The 17726-nt window shown below is 39.7% G+C and overlaps 1 protein-coding gene across 1 annotated transcript in view; it reads left to right on the top strand.

Annotated features, from left to right (window-relative positions):
• The first annotated feature begins 2994 nt into the window (after positions 1-2994).
• Positions 2995-17726, top strand: part of galnt9 (polypeptide N-acetylgalactosaminyltransferase 9) — a 185824-nt gene continuing 171092 nt past the window's right edge. Inside the window, exon 1 of the mRNA XM_039772186.1 lies at positions 2995-3761. Coding sequence (XP_039628120.1) covers positions 3521-3761 — 241 coding nt within the window. The 5' untranslated portion in view covers positions 2995-3520. The remainder of the gene's footprint in view (positions 3762-17726) is intronic.

Raw genomic sequence — 17726 nt, forward strand, 5'->3', positions numbered from 1 at the left:
ATTGAAAACCTGATACCCTCCTGGATTAGGTCTAGTAGTCTCCGGCTCAATGATGTCCCAGAGCCACTGAGCTACAGTGACTGGTGACCATTTACTCCACTGCATCCCTTTGTTTGGATTTACAAGAAGCTGGTTGGCACTGTGGCTACCCAATCTGTGTCCTCTGTCCAGATTGTACTGGCTGTGCTGACTATTTTCACATAGACATGTGTCATTGACCATCACATGTTATTGTGATACTTGATCTGTACTGCACACACACAAATATTTTATGACACACTAAACTTGCACTATTTTTATTTTATTGAGTAATTAAGATTATTGCCCCTAATTTTTGACAAGCTTTTTGTCCTAGAATCTGTAGGTAACGAACAGCTAAATACTAACCTAACTAGCAAACATATGAATATGTAATTTATAGGCACGCAGTGTGGGTGAATTCACACCGTGTTCCATAAATTAGGATTCAATTATTACCATTTTCTTTTTTTCTTTTTGTAAAATCCAAAAGTTCTCATTTCGTAAAGTAACCTCATAAAGCTGGGGTGTCGAATTCCAGTCCTGGAGGGCTGCAGTGGCTGCAGGTTTTCATTCTAACCATCTTCTTAATTAGTGACCAGTTTTTTTCTGCTAATTATCTTCTTTTGCCTTAGTTTTAATTAACTTTACTCATGCCCCTTAGTTGTTTCTTTTTCCTTAATTAGCAGCCAAACAATAATGAGACATGAAAAGCTGAGCAGCTCATCTGTGCCCATCACACAATACCTGAAAATAAAAAAGGTGATGGTCTCAGTAAGGTTGATTTCTCAAGTCTTCAAAACTTTTTGACAATGTTCTTTGAAAAAAAAACAGGAAATCAACAGTTTTGGAAATGTCTGCTGTGGCAGAATGACAGCAGCAACAAGCTGTGGAATTAAATAATGAGCTTAATTAACATCAAGAATGTGCTTCTCGTTAAGAGATTGGTTGGAGTGAAATTGGTTGGAGTTTGAAGCCCCAATTTAGCTGGTCGTCTGTCGGCTTGTTTCACATCTCATTTCTGTTTGGCTGTCACTTAATGAAGAAAGGAATCAATTCAGAGGTCTGAATCCTTAAAAACAGGACTATTAAAATGAAGGGAAAATAAGTTAATTAGCATTGAAACCTGGTCACTAATAGGAAAAGGGTTACAATAAAAACCTGCAGCCACTGCGGCCCTCCAGGCCTGGACTTCGACACCCATATCATAAAGCTTTTTCATAATTCATACAAATATGCCCTCAGTATGATCCTGAAATATAACAAAATATTAAGTAATGTCGTAACACATGACACATCTGCATTGATAGGGCAGCATTGTAAAATGAAATGTAGCATACAAGCCTCATGAAAATACTATATGGGTAGTTCACACTTAGCAAGGAGTACAAATTGAACAGGTGCAAGTACTAAGTCCTGCCAGACTCCTGGACTGAGATCAGGAGCCCCAGCTCTAGAAAATGGCAGGACCTCCAGGTTACAGTGCCCTCTGATGGCCCCTGATTCCACTGCAACTCTGAGGCCTGGTTTCAGAGTGGCTGAAAAGGTGCCTGACAGGTTAGTGCTGTGGACAATTGCTGAACCACCCAGGTCATTCCACATTGCATGCAGGGAAGAGTTATGCAACCCACACCAACTGCTTCAGAGGTTGGCAGACAAACATCATGGGTCAGATATTGAGAGCAAAAGGTGAGTCAGGCGGGACAAAGGCTTTGAGTATCTGCTACAAGAATTAAAATATGCATTAGAACTCAGCTTATGACTAAATTTTGGAGTATGCATAGACTATATAAAATGATTTGCTTCATGCACTTTTCAGGAGATCAGTTAAGAATACACTAAAGCAGGGGTGTTCAGCTCTGGTCCTGGTGGGCTGCAGTGCTGCAGGTTTTCCTTCTAACCCTTTTCCTAATCATTGACCAGTTTTCACTTATAATTAACTTCTTTTCCTTCATTTTAATAGCCCTATTTTTAAGGATTCTGTCCTCTGAATTGATTGGTTTCGATTGGTTTCTTCATTAAATGACAGCTTTAAACTCCAACCAATTTCACTCCAACCAGTTTCTTAATGAGAAGCTGATTCTTGCTGGTAACTAAAGCCGTTATTGAATATCAGGACTTGTTGCTGCTCTCATTCTGCCACAGCAGACTGTTGACTTTCTGTTTTTATTAAGACCACCAGGACCAGAGCTGGACACCCCTGCACTAAAGGAATGTGTAAGGTGCAGTGGTAGTGCTGCAATCTCACAGTAAGGAGATCATGGGTTCGTGTCCCGGGTCCTCCCAGCATGGAGAGTGCTTTGAGTAGTGAGAAAAGCACGATATATATGTTAAAAAAAAATTATTATTATTAGTATTATTATTATTATTATAGTGTGCTGCACACCTCTATGGAGATACCAGTTGTTGATTTCTGGCGAGCTATTCGAGGATGCTTTGTGCAAAATGAGTAGGGATTTCTATTAAAAGCCTAATTTTTACATACTTAGGTGAATGTAGAAGACCTAGTCTGAACTAGTATTATTTAAAAATGGTAAAACACCCTGCCTGCCCTGTAACTGTCAGAAGAGAGTCCAACAGCATACTTGTACTTTGTATCTTTTTTGAGTAAGCCTGGCCTCAATCTTGTTTCTCCTGGGCCTTCCTCCAAACTTCAGTTTATTCTCACAGACGTTTTTATGACATATTTATGATAAAACACTGTTTTGCACACATACAGTATATATATGGTCATCACGATGCATGTGTGAACTGAAAGTATTGTCAGGTAAAGCTGCCCTGGTTAAACGAAGATTTCAATTAGCGCCATAAATTAAAAATACAGAAAGGTGGCACTGAATAACTGCAGGCAGTGCGGTCAGTCGCGATCTAATGGGATGTCACCGGAGGGCACAGCTACGTACCACGAGAGCTGGTGAACAACTGGGTGGTGCAGGGCGGGGATCGTGGGTAGGAGGGTGCGTTCATTTTCTATAAGAGCTGCTGAGCTAGGCCTTCTCGCATATTTATGACTGTGCTCGGTTACACGTCAGTGTAAAGACTTGAGAACGAGCGCGACAGAGAGGAGGAGGGGATAGAGAGAGGGAGGAGGGGGTAGCGAGAGGAGGAGAGAAGCCGGCGGCCGCGGCGCACAAAGCCAAACGCTCGTCCCCGAAATCAGCAGCGCGTCTGCTCTACCCGAGCGGAGCATCAGCACGCATCAGCGCCAACAAGACAATGACCGCGGCAGCAGCAGCAGCTCCCGCACGCGCCTGACTCGCAGTCGACCTAACACCGCCAAAGAAACGAGGCTTTGCCGCGCCATGCCACGCCGCGAAGCCGCCGGGATGCCGCTGTCCGCGCACTCCGTTTGTGCAACCAGACGGTGAGCCTCCTCCCTCACTCTCTCCTTTCGGCGAAGCTGCTGCTGCTGCTGCTTGCTGCTCTCCGGCGCCGTGGTGCTGAAAGGGACAGCGCCGCTCCGCATGGATTGACTCCCGTGACCTTCCCCTCGGATGTTTTCATGGCTGTGGCACGGAAAATCAAAACTTTGCTGACTGTGAACATCCTGGTGTTCGTGGGGATCATCTTGTTTTCCGTGTACTGCAGAATCCAGGACCGTTCGGAGGAGCTCGTGCAGGTGGGCAGGAACTCGGAGCAAAGGCTACGAAACAGGAACGGTAAACTTGGCGCTCTGGTCGACAAGCAATCCATCCTACAAAGGCTGGAGCACTTGGAGGACGTGGTCTACAACCAGCTCAATGGTGAGGAGTCTTCACTTGGTTTCTCGGGGAGGGTTTTGGTGAGTGTAACACAAACGGGGCACCTGGGTTGTCCGGGGTCACGGGCAGGAGGAATGCAGCCAGAGATATAGTGGACAGGGCGACAAGGACTTGTGTCTATCGGTAAAGCGAAAAACTAATGTTCAGATCTCAAAGCGGAGCTCGTGCGCAGTTGTGATACATGTACAGAAAGGTGATGCACATCAGCAGAAACCCACGGGATGAACAGGCAGGAATAGACGGGCAACTCACACACAAAGCAGTGGCTGAGTTACAAGTAGGGAGGATGTGTATACCCGACAGAAAATATGGAGAAGGATCACCTTTGTTCTAAATTTTATATTTTTGTTTTTATGTTGATATTATTTATATAAATTGTATATAAACCTATTATTGTAAATCTGTCAAAATGCCTTTGTACATACTGTATATAGCGAACCTATGCAAACACAAAAAGGTTGTGTGCAGCACATTAGAAGTGTTGAACTGGCAAACAAGAATTCAGACATAGGCATGCTTTTTATATGTACTGTCAATCACTCACAGTCAATCTTTGTTTTATATTGCAACTTATTCAATTGGCACCATTGTACAGTTCCTTACAATGGAGCTAAGAAAAAGGTAAAAATACACCTTTACAGTTAGACAGTGTTGTCATCCTCCTTTAGTCTTGCACATAGTGGTTTTAAGATGAACATTCAAGTAATCTGCTCTACCTTTGTCTTATGCTTGAGCTTGTTAGAGCTCTTGGAAATGGCATTTTATCACTTTTAACATTTTGGCAAAACTAACCAAAGAATTAAAAAATAAGCTAATATTAATGATAAAAGGCAGCATATACAGTAGTACACAGGTAATAATGTGATCGCTGTTATTAAGAGATGAACAACAAGGACCACATGATAATAAAGAAGTAAATAATAGAACAATTTTACTTTTCATTTTGAAAGTAATTACAAATGTAATTTTAGGCAGTACAGTGTAATGCTTAAGGCTTTGGACCTAGAACCCAGAGGCTGTGAGTTCAAATCCTACAACTGTTACTGTGTGGCCATGAGCAAGTCACTTCACTTGCTTTTGCTCCAATTGGAAAAACAAAAGGGATGTAACTGATTGTATATCTCAATTGCTGCAAGACAAATTGGATAAAGGTGTCAGCAAAATAAGTTAATAATTCTTTAATTAAGTAAAATAGCACATTGATTCAAAACAATATTAAACATTGTGCATATACAATATAGCGAAAATAGTCAGGAATGCAAGTGTTTTGGAAATGTCCTCAAGACAAAGCATTTTTTATTATTATATCATAAAGTTAAGAGATCCTAAAATGGTGTCATATTGATAAATACATTTGAAAGGTTGTTTAATGTTAAAGAAAGAAGCACTTTAAAGCACATTATTTATTGGACTGCAGGCTATTTCTTTTCACTGAATAAATACTCAATCAAGTACTGGACTGTATATGATGGCAATAAGTTGCTAGGAATGTGTGTTTTTTTACAATTTCTGCTGTTGATGTTTTGAACCATGTTTAGATTGTAATACTGAATAGAAATAAAATATTTTAGGAGCTCCTCCATGTAGATTGCAGTAGTGTAAATTCAAGATAATTTATAAAAATGTCCAGACCTTGTAGTTTTTAATTGAAACACTTACCATGTAATGGCTTCTGTATAAAGTAGCTTGCATTTTTACATAATCGTAAAGGTTAAAAATGCCAGTACTAACACATTTTGGTAGCTAAAAATGGGATTTAAGGGTGATACACAAGTTGGAAATATGCCCTTTTTTCTAGTCTTTGGGGACATTTACTTATTGGACAGTTATATTTTCATAGCTGTGACATTTTTTAAAGTATGACTTCCTGAAAGAAGCTGTTTGCTTATCTCTGCCCTGCATCCCACCACTGACCATGCTTCAGGTGCTACCCTTCTATGTTACAATTTGTTTTTTATGATGCAAATGCAATTTATTCTTTTCAGTGCACATTTACAGGGGAGAGCCTATGTAGGTATTGTTAGCTCGATGAAGCATATGCTAATCTTAAAATATATTGAGTGAGCAAAAATGGCATATTTCTTAGTGAAGAGTGCAAATGGATACAGCCTAGGCATTTTTATCATTAGACTGCCTACCCAGCTAAGAATGATCAGTTGTGATGCTTTCTCACGAGTGACGGCTAGCTCTATAAAGCTGCAACATAATTGGCCTGCTCTACGCGGATGTCTATTCTGTGTTATTCATTTCTCTGAGCATGACAATACTACAATTCCTTCATTCATATAAACTGAAATAACATAAATGTAATTGTTATCAAATTATTTATGTCAATTTCACTACATGCCTAGATCTCATTATATAATAGACAATATAAAAGAATATAATCCATCCAATTATTTTCTGCCGCTTATCCAGTTCCGGATAGTGATGGCAGCATTCCAAGCAAAGAACAGCCTAGACATCCCTTTTACCCACCACCTCCTCTAACTCCTCTAGGGAGATACAGAGGCATTCCCAGGCCAGCTGAGAGATATAACCTTTCCAACATATCCTTGGTCTGCCTTGAGGTCTTCTCCCAGTTGGACATGCCCAAAACACTTCCTCAGGGAGGCATACAGGAGGCATCTTAATCAGATGCCCAAACCACATCAACTTACTCCTTTCGATGCAGGGGAGCATTGTATGTTATATAATATAATATATTCCACAAGCCTTAGCAGAAAAAGCGGTTTGAGATAATGAGATGAGGTAGTATAACTTAATATTCTCTACCTACTTAATCCATCATCACATTGAGCAGCAGCCTCTCCTGACAGGTTCACGACATGGTTGGAACAAAGCCTGGATAGGGCACCAGTCCATTGCAGGGCTCTTTCATATACTCACACAGGTCTTTTTAGATTGAACTCTTAACTTAACTTGCTCATCTTTGGGAAATCTGAGCATCTGGTTGTAAATCCATGCAGAAATAGAAAGAAATGTAAACTCAATGCAGACAGCAAGTGGATGTGGTTTTCAAACCCAGGATCCATGGGATCAGCGATCCATGGGGCCAGCACTTAGGGGGTGTCTTAATATAGTATCATTTTCATCCATTTGTCTTAATGTAGTGGGGTACTAGAGCTTTTCCCAGAAATATTGAGAACAAATATAATATTGATATAATGTAATATAACATATACTGTACAGTTATAATATTTTTGATTGTATTACCTTATTATACTGGCTCAGAAAAACAAACAAACAGTGTGTGGCTCAAATATATTTTTAAACTAAATTCCCTAGCACATCAGTTCTTTGCTTCCTTATTCCAGGCTATGTTTAATTGGCTATCAGCATCTTTGCATGAAGTCAAGATAATCAACTGCAGCACAGCCTTCTGGATCACATGTTCCATTTGGCCTTTTCACTTGTGTAAGCTTTGTTACCAGAGGAATATAGTTTAAGTGAATTTCATCCTTCCCTTTCCACAATGGCTGTTGGCTATACTGTTTAAACTTAACAAATGCTTCTTTCACTGTATGGCGTGTAGACATTACATAATTCCACCCAAAATAATGACACAGCAAAAAGTTTTAAAAATGCAAGAGAGCACAATTTCTTTACATTTCAAGCAGTATTTGCTAGTGCTAATTGCTTTGCTTAGGGACTTTTACAAAACCTGCCCCGGCTAGCTTCATAACCATGTGAATGTGGCTGGTTAGTCTCAAATTACACACTATTACACTGCTATATTTGTTGTAATTTTTCAGTATTAGCCATTGTGGACTTTATTAAGAAGTACTGGAATGGTCCCACAGAGGTACAATAGTCCTAATATCCTTTGGAAAAATTATGCAGCGCAGATGTAATGTTTTTGTTATTGCAGGAATCTTTCTGAGTTGCTATTAACTGGCTGAGTATTTGGTACCAGTGTTTGTTGGATGATGTCGACAGTTTCCTCCTTGTTCAGTACATCAGTGGTGTTTTCTAAGCTCTTAGATTCATGTTTTTAGCAGTCAAGGGGTCAGTCTAGGTAAACTCAACTTTTACCCACTGATTCGAGTCCAGCTAGCTATAGCACAGCGATAGTCACAGAGTAAGAGCCTGTCTTGATGTAATGCCATTGAATAGCACTGAATTAAATAACTGAACCTACCTGATGTTGTTGGCACCTAATTCTAACATGTCAAATACAGCTGGATTTGCTAATATTGCAGTGCTCCAGAAATGGTTTGATTCAGGGTCACAAAGGACTATTGGCCTATGCAGATAGCAGCAAGTGCTAGGGTAGGAACCAACCCTAAATGACATAGCACTTCACCACAGGGCATCATGTACAACATGAAATAAACCTTGAAACGAAAATTGTCATTTTTACCGCTCAAACTTGTGAGGGTGGACTCTAGCGAGCACTGCTGTTTATTGGTGAATCACTAGTAAAAGGTATATGCAAAGCGTATGCTCAGTGTTGTGACTGTGTGCATCTTTGGAATTATGAGTGCAAAAAAAATTAACCAGGATTGCTGCACAAGAAGCTGTTTTAATTGAAGAAGCCCTGAATTCATCATCCTGACAGGAGTCTGCTACCGACGTGTGGTGTCTGGTGACTATAGATTTATGCACAATCAAAAAACAGTATTTGCTATAGCCTATCTGCTCAACTTTGATGAGTGAAAATGACTGATTTCATTTCATGGTGTATTTCATGCTGCATGTGATGTCACTGAAATAAATAAATGAAGAAATAAATGAATATCTATCTATCTGTCTATCTATTTGCTTCACTTTATTTTTTAACCTCTCAAAGACATTCACTGGTGCCATTCATTTGGTGTCCATCCTTACAGGCAGGTATTATTTTGCAAATTTCATCCCACTATCCATTTTCTTCAAACCTTCTAGTTCAAGATAGGGAAGCCAGGGCTTGTTTGGAGGACACCAGTCCATCACACAGTACACTCACAACAAGCAATTTAAAATTACCAGGCTACCCAGAATGCAAGTGTTTGGTATGTGGGAAGATCTATAAAGTATGTTAACCAAAGTCTATTGTTTTAATTTTTGTTGTTACTGTTTTGAATATAAGATTGGAAATTTGTGGTGCTTGTCTATTTGAAACTAATGTACACCAATATTAGCATGGTGGAAATAATGATTTTCAGTAACAGCCTCTTCGCAGGGAATGGCTAGTTTATAATAATTCTGGTCAAATAGCACTTTTTAAAGCGGCTCTTTGTTTTGTAAAAAATGTCTTTGTAGTCCATTCTGAGCAAACTTTTATAAGAAATTTCGAGTTAAGTACTCAGATATCATAACTTATGTTTTTTCTTCTTACTTGCATTTTGATTTTATTTAAACTCCATACAAATAAACTGTAAAATAACCAATTTAAAAATACTAGACAAAACAATCAAATAATCATGTAGTGTTCAAGGGGGAAGTAAGGTCAATTTAATTTTCATAGAAGGAAGGCTACTTTCAAAATATTCTAAATTTAATTAAATGAAACTGTCACATGAGTTTAAGATGTTTGCACGTGGGCAACCTTAAAAACCACCTGCCTAATATTGTGTATTTTCCCCTTATGCTGCCAAAATAGCTCTGAACCATGAAGGCTTGGACTTCATAAGATTTTTGAAGATGTCCTATGGCATCTGGCATATGTTAGCAGCAGATCCATTAATATCTTTGGTTACACTAGAAGGTGATGTAGCTGCTAGCCAGGTGTGTCATCAATAATAGAGTTCAAATTCTAGAGAGGATGTAGCCATGGCTTACCTCATAAATTACTTGTAGTTTACATTGTATACCTTTATAACAAAGAGAGAAGTTTCAAGGTAAGGTTATTCTACTCACTAATCATAGTGCAGCAGAGCATTTGCATCTTGATTAGCACATCCATCCATCCATTTTCCAACCCGTTGAATCCGAACACAGGGTCACGGGGGTCTGCTGGAGCCAATCCCAGCCAACACAGGGCACAAGGCAGGAACCAATCCTGGGCAGGGTGCCAACCCACCGCAGGACACACACAAACACACTCACACACCAAGCACACACTAGGGACAATTTAGAATATCTTTGGACTGTGGGAGGAAACCGGAGTACCCGGAGGAAACCCACGCAGACACAGGGAGAACATGCAAACTCCACGCAGGGAGGACCCGGGAAGTGACCCCGGGTCTCCTAACTGCGAGGCAGCAGCACTACCACTGCTCCAGCGTGCCGCCCCTGATTAGCACATGCAGGTAAGAATTTTATTCTACTCTGTATATGTGATGATAAGCACTCCATAAATATAATATATATTTATATGTTATTCTTTCTTTCTTCCATCTAGTTTCACCTGCAAGGGATAAGTCTCTGTTTAAATGTGCATTTCTTAACATTAGTGTAAGTCTTGGCAAGGGTACATTTTTGAAGATGTGGAGATTTTAATAGGTATACACTATGATGCCGCTTACTCCCTCAGTATCACCACCTGTAACAGACAGTTTTTTTGATCAGATCTTGTATAATTACTGTTATTTTGTTAGTCACTTGGTGGAGACAATCCCACTTGCTCCATTACATGGTTATAAGTGTTTTTATATATTGATAGGTTGTGTTCTATGAACAAATATTAGGTTAAGCCAATGGTGGTTCACTTTAGAGAAATGTCAAAAAAATAAAAACCCACAATGTTATATGTTGATAAAAGCTGTTCTTGCATTTGAAATAACAGGGTGCCCTCCTTTTCATTTCTTTCACTTTCATATAACTTATACCTGCATTCTTCCGCAGATTTCATTATCCGGAATCATAAATACCCCTGACCCTGGCAGAGAATGGCCTTTCATATCCAAGCAACATCAATAATATACAAAGACATGAGTGGTGATCTGGATCTCTGTAGGGGCACTTGTTGTCCCTGCATCCCTTGGCCCCTCTCGTTCCAAAGTGACTGGCTGGCTTGGGGGAGATTTAGAATTGTGTTGCCTGGTGCCCAGTGTCCTCTTTGTCTGTGGTACCCTTTATTTCCAGGGTATGCCTCCCCTTGTGTACGCTGTCTGTTCATATTAGCAGATAAAGGTACCCTTTGAGTGCCAGTATGTGCTTCTTTCATTTGGTTATGTCACATTTGAACCATAGACACATGGAATAACTTACCAAGTCGTGCAGTTGATAGTTATACTCTGAGGACCTTCAAAACTCTACTTGAGCTTGCTTGTTTGGCCTGAATGGACTGTTCTAATGTTTAAATGATACTGCTCTGTTTTGTATCACCTTTGTCGCTGGCACTCGCCTGCTAACTGGAAGACTCGCCTAACAGTGTAACAAAGAATTTAATAAATACAGGTAATAGGAAAAGAACATACAAAAAGTCTAAGCAAATAACTCATGTAGTTACTTTACTTTGCTGTTCTTGGACAGAGTAAAAAGAAAAAACATTTTGAATTAAGTCTGATAAATCTTCTGCTTATTTCCTGCTTACCCAAACAATTTGCTTGACATTTTTCAAGCAATTTTAGGTTTCTAATATTCCCATCTTCTACCTTTTAAGGTGGACCAGAAAATCCTAGATCACTTACAAGGCTGAAGTGAATTTTTACAGTATGCAAGCTTAGCTGCACAAATTGGCTAACTCCCGATATACAGGAAGAGCCACAGGGCACATAATCTGCTGAGTTGATTTAAGGCGAGAAATAGACGCTGGGACCCTTCATAAGAGTTTACTTCCTTCAGAGAGTGGCTGCAGGCGCTGCAAAAATTGAGAAAAATCTGAAGAAAAAATACTCCCTACTCATTACCACATTTCTAGAAAAATAGCAAACATTCTCAGTGGATGCTCAGCCAAAGTATGAGCCCCTAACAAAAAAATAACAAGATATTATGACAGTTTCACCTGCTGTAGAACTGCTACATGTAGCGATGTCCAAAAATGGTGGCTAAGTGCTCAGCCCTTCATCGTGGTAGTTTTAAAAGGGTAATTTCAGCAATGAGCTTGAGCAATTTTGAAGCTCTGCTCCGGGAGTTTAGTTAGAACTGCCTTAAACCTTCATGTCTTTAAAGGACTGAAAAAAAATTAGAAATGGAATCCTTGTTGCTCTGTTTTTCAACTTTTGGAAGAATCAGTAAAAGGTTAAAGAAATGTTCATATTTTCTACACATTCAAGTTGAACTTTGTGAAATATTTACTCTTTTGAGCTGAGCACTATCAAAGTGACCACAGGCCTGTTCTTTTTAATTGCATAGTACCTGCCATGCTTTGCACTACCAGTGTACACTGTACTACAAGGATTATCCTATCTGTGGACGGAGCCATGGTTACTTCTTTGTGCTTGGTCTCTTATGTAAACTGATGTTGCTTGGATGGTTTTGTATTGGTATACTTTTATAATTAATTTTTTAAATTGGGTAGTCTGTTAGGGGTTGATTACTGTCTTCTGATCAAATGCTACTGATCCCTTAAATGGAGGCTGAGTGAGCTTTTAGTTGGAAATGGATATTTTCAGTGTTTCCCTGGATGTTATTTATTTAAAAAACGTATTACTCAAGTAAGAATTTCTCTGCACTCTGTAGATGTGACAATGTTATTACCACTATTGTTATTACTGATACCATGGCTGATGATTTGTTGTCTACTTATTGTAATTGTGATAATGATGAACAACTGTCCAAAATACTTTTAGAGTGTACAGTGCTTGGTGGCTGGTTATTTTAAATGAAACCTTTTATCAGAAAATTACTTTATTTGGTTGAGGTTCCTACAGTATATAAAAAGTGTTTGGTGCATAGATTCTGCTTTGGAGCACCAGTGCATCTCTTATCCCATGGGTGAGCCTTCTGTTAAACATGTCAGAACTCAGACTCTTGACTTTGGATATGGGTCTGGTCTCTGTGTGGACTGCAGTTTGTGTGTTCTGTCTACATGAGATTTTTTTCCTACATCCCAAATGTTCTAATTATGTTGATTGGCAGCTGATCTGGAATGACTGAATATCATTTGGGTCCTGCCTTGTGTTGTGTGCTGATGGCATAGAAAATTAATTGAAGAATATGTATTGAAAAAAATAACATAATATAAATAATATCCTATATAACATCAGGGCTGGCCTGTACACTGGTACTGTGAGTGCTGTGCAGAGTGGAGGGAGAACCTCTGTGTTCTTCCCAGTTGATTCTGGGGTTTGTCAGGGGTGGGTTCTGCTCCTACTCTGTTTAATACTTGTATGTACTGGGTGTTGGGCAAGGTCGTAAGGTCCTGCGGGTGTGGGGCATCTATTGGTGAAGAAAGATTCACGGATCTTGACTTTGCTGACGATGATCTTCATGGTAGTGTCAATGGAGGCTCTGAATGGGGACGCTTGAGAGACTGAATTAGGAGTCTGAGTGTCTGGGCTTGTGAGTGTCCTGGATAAAAAACAAGATCCAGGCCTTTAATGACCTCTTGGGCACAGCCATCAGCAGTGTGTCTGTTTGCGGAGAGAGTGTCGACCTTGTCAAGAGGTTTACTTACCTTGGCAGTGACATTCATGTCTCTGGTGACTCTTCCTGTGAGGTCAGTAGACGGATTGGGAGAGCATGGGGGGTCATGAGGTCGCTGGAAAGGGATGTGTGGCGCTCCTGATATCTATGCAAAAGGATGAAGGTCCTAGTCTTTAGAGTCCTGGTGCTTCCTGTTTTGCTATATGGTTGCGAGATATGGACGCTATCCAGTGACCTGAGACAAAGACTGGACTCCTTTGGTACTGTGTCTCTTCAGAGAATCCTTGGGTACAACTGGTTTGACTTTGTGTCGAATGAGCGGTTGCTTATGGAGTCCCGAATGAGGCACGTTATCTGCATTGTGAAGGGAACGTCGTTTACACCACTATGACCATTTGGCGCATTTCCCCGTGGGTGATCCAGCTCATAAGATCCTCATTGTCGGGGTCCCAAGTGGCTAAACAAGGCCAAGGGGTCGCCCACATTATACCTGGCTGCGGCAGACAGAGGGTCATTTCCAGAGGGTGGGACTGGACTGCGTGTCTGCCTGGGGGGTTGCCAACTGGGATTCCAAGTTGTTTCGTTGTGTAGTGGATGTGGCAACACACTGTACCAGTGCATGCTCCCCAACTTGATTTGACTTGACTTGTAACATTTCCATGATGACATCACATGTCACATGATAATAATGATTTATCTAAAAGTTGGGACAGTGGCAATAAAAGGCTGGAAAAGTAAGTGGTACTAAAAAGAAACAGCTGGAGGAGCATTTTACAACTACCTAGTCTAACTGTCAACAGGTCAGTAACATGACTGGGTATGAAAAGAGCATCTTTGAGAGGCAGAGTCTTTCAGAAGTAAAGACGGGCAGAGGTTCACCAATCTGCAAAGAAAATTGTGCGTCCAATTTGTGGAACAATTTCAAAATAATAATGTAAAATTGGAGACTTTGAATGTCTCATCATCAACAGTACATAATATCATCAAAAGATTCCAAGAATGTGGAGAAATCTCTGTGCTCAAGGACAAAAATCAGTGTTAGATGTCCATGATCTTTGGGCCATCAGGCAGTACTGCATTAAAAACAGGCCTGATTCTGTCAAGGAAATCACTGCATGGGCTCAGGAGTACTTCCATAAATCATTGTCTGTGAACACAGTTCACCGTGCCATCCACAAATGCAGGTTAAACTTATTTCTGATTTAGCTTTTAACTTTACAGCATCAGTCATTTACCTATCCTGGCCTTTACTTTCAGGGCTGAGAATATCACCAGATTTTCTCTCACTTATTTGTTCTTTTTTTAGATTTTCAAGAGTTAGTAATTTGATCCTTGATTCATATGAATGTTGAAGTAATACTGCAGACGTAGATGATGGTGTCACTTCGAGCATCAAATTTAATGTCTTTTAAAAGGCCAAGTAGTGTGATTAGTCCTTTGGAGCATACATGCATACATGCAAGTTTTATTGTTTTTAATTCAAAGTTAAGGAAATTACCATCAAAAGGAAGAACTCCAACTGTATGGCAACCAGCCTGGACTTTGTAAATGTCCCACACTGAACTGGTGCCTCTCTCATGGGGCAACGTTTTAGTAAGATGGTAGCACACTAGACTGAGACTCCTGTGTGTAGAGGTGAGTGTGTCTATATCTAGATGGTATTTTGGGTGCCAACCTAGTCCGTCACAGGGCATACTCACGCACACACCCACAGTGGGTCAGTTTGGAGTGGCCTGCTTTATAGGTTTATTTAAAAAAACCTAACCTAAAGAAAAATCCTCAACAAGCTTCACAAGTTAGCATCTGATTGAGCAGTTTCTGAAAATGGATGAAGGATAATATAAAAAGCGTAAATATAGATGTGTGTTGTTCAGTAATCATGGCTGAAGTACAGTATCTTTTGTAAGGCAAGAACTAGAATCACAAGGGATGCTAGCCCACTATATGGTATAGCAAGAGCTCAAAGTAACATAGGTCTTAAAATGTAGAGTATTAAGATACTTCCAGAATTAAATGAATTTGTATATTGAGTGGTCTGAACTGCACTATGTAGACTGAGGCTGCTACTGTCACAAGCCAATCTGCAGGAAGATACTCCAATAAAGATGAAAGATGCCTTCATCTTGTAAATATATTAAGGCGTACCAACACTGCAAAGCTATATTTAGTGCAACATTATTAAATTCAAATTCCAAATTAAAAAGTCTTGAAAAGAGCACAACTTGCTTGCCTACACTTGACCAATTTACAGGTGTCACTTAACCAATCTTCTTGTCTTTTAAATATGTAGGGGACATCCATGCAGACAGCAACACAATCAGAACTTGAACCCAAGTGTTCTGGCTGTGATATAGATCTAATCAATGTACAACCATACAGCAAATAATTTTTTCCAACACAAGTCTCTTTACATTTCTCAGCCTTGTCATAAAGGTTTTGGCGAACACAACTATGTCTACATCTCATTAGCATGTTTCTTGGGTTTGCATATCATGCTCACTCATAGTTAATATCACCCTTGTGTCACCATCTGTATTTTGTTTTAAATTCATTTACAGGTTTGTGTAGAGGCGGCACTGTGGCACAGTGGGTAGTGCTGCTGCCTCGCAGTTAGGAGACCCGGGTTCACTTCCCTGGTCCACCCTGCGTGGAGTTTGCATGTTCTCCCTGTGTCTGTGTGGGTTTCCTCCGGGCACTCCGGTTTCCTCCCACAGTCCAAAGACGTGCATTGGCGATTCTAAATTCTCCCTAGTGTGTGTGTGCGTGTGTGTGTATGTGTGTGTGTGCCCTGCAGTGGGCTGGTGCTCTGCCCGGGGTTTGTTTCCTGCCTTGCGTCCTGTGTTGGCTGGGATTGGCTCCAGCAGACCCCTGTGACCCTGTAGTTAGGATATAGCGGGTTGGATAATGGATGGATGGTTTGTGTAGTATTGGTTTTAAATTGAATAGCATGTTAACACAGCAGTTAGGGCTTCTGTCTCACTGCTCCAGAGGCTTGGGTTCAAATATTGACCTGTGTGGAGTTTCCCATATTTTTGTATACTCTTTGATGGGCAAGCACTTGGTCCAGGATGATTCTCATAGGACTTGTTGGTGAACAAATATGAAAATCTACTTTTTAAATTTATATGTTTTATATGTATAAATGTTTTAGTTATTCAGTAAAGGGTAATGGAGGAATGAGCCATTAGTGTAGCGATTTGCAAAGTCAATGCTGGACAGTCCTGGTTTTTGTTCCAGTTTGATTTCTAAATAAGAAACCAGTCCTTGTCCATAACAGGTCTTGTTTAATTTTATGGCTTGTTAGTGCTTTCTTTCTGCCATGTCTGGCCATTCTTATATTATCATTTTTTTCTTTTCCAAGGACATCATCCAAATTATTTATAGCCTGAAGCAGATAAGTACCTTTCAGTTTTACTATTTTTCTCTTTAGTTTCCTTAAAAATATTTTTATTAAACCAGATAGTTCACTATGAATACACATAGGTGTAAATTGAAACCAGTTAGATGGAAGTGCTGGTTCCTTTGTCATTTACATCTTATTGCTATTAAGGAGCCATTAAAACAGTGAATGGAGCTGTTTAAGGCTAAAAAATGCAGTTAATGGTGCGGAATCCTAATAAACAAGACACCTAAAATGAATCCTAAAAATGTTGTTTGAGTAATACTTCTTCCAAAGCAAGAATTGACTTCCCTTTAAGAATTGGGTTGGAATAAAAATCTTCAGCCACTACGGACCGACTTTGCAGACCCCTGCACTAGTGTCTTTCCTTCCTGAGTTGTAATCAAGCAGATTATAAGCTCGTATGGCTGATGTCCTGGATCCATCAGTTATGGCTAGAAGGGGAGCCTTGAAAAAAAATTATCTTAAACTTGAAATGTTTAATTAAATAATAAGAAGAAATGTATTAATTAAAGAGCTGGGAATAATAAGTAATAAACCAAAGTTCTGCCTTGTAATACAAACCAAAAGCTCACAAAAAATCAGAAAAATAATCAAAAGCACTGAACAAAAAAATAATCTTAATATATTAAACTCTTTCTTAATGCAATGAAAAAGCCTAATCTAAGAAATTGAATGAATGCCTGAAATCTGAGCAGACAAGCTTAACGTGAGCAGTGGATACATGATTAATTCTGAAAGTTACATTTAAGACTTCAGCAAAAATCCCCAACACTTAAGCAAAACTATATTCACTACAGCCACAAAGAAACCCAACTGAAAGAAGGGGCTGAAAGCAAGATGAGAAAACTGATTTGGCTCATTGGAGACATGACTGGGACCAGGAAAGCTTTTTCATAGGACAACCAAAAGTAACTTTCCCTAGATAATCCCACACTTGGGTAAATGGGGGAAAAATGTTCAATAAGGCAGAATAAAGGAAAAGAACAGTGTATAAACAAAGGAGATAACTGAAAGTAATTAGTTAACATGAAAATTTGAACAAAAAAGGTGAAACAATTATGATATACTAACAGGGGGAAACTAAAGATAAA

The sequence above is a fragment of the Polypterus senegalus genome, chromosome 12, assembly GCF_016835505.1.
Source record: "Polypterus senegalus isolate Bchr_013 chromosome 12, ASM1683550v1, whole genome shotgun sequence".
In the NCBI taxonomy this organism is placed as follows: Eukaryota; Metazoa; Chordata; class Cladistia; order Polypteriformes; family Polypteridae; genus Polypterus; species Polypterus senegalus.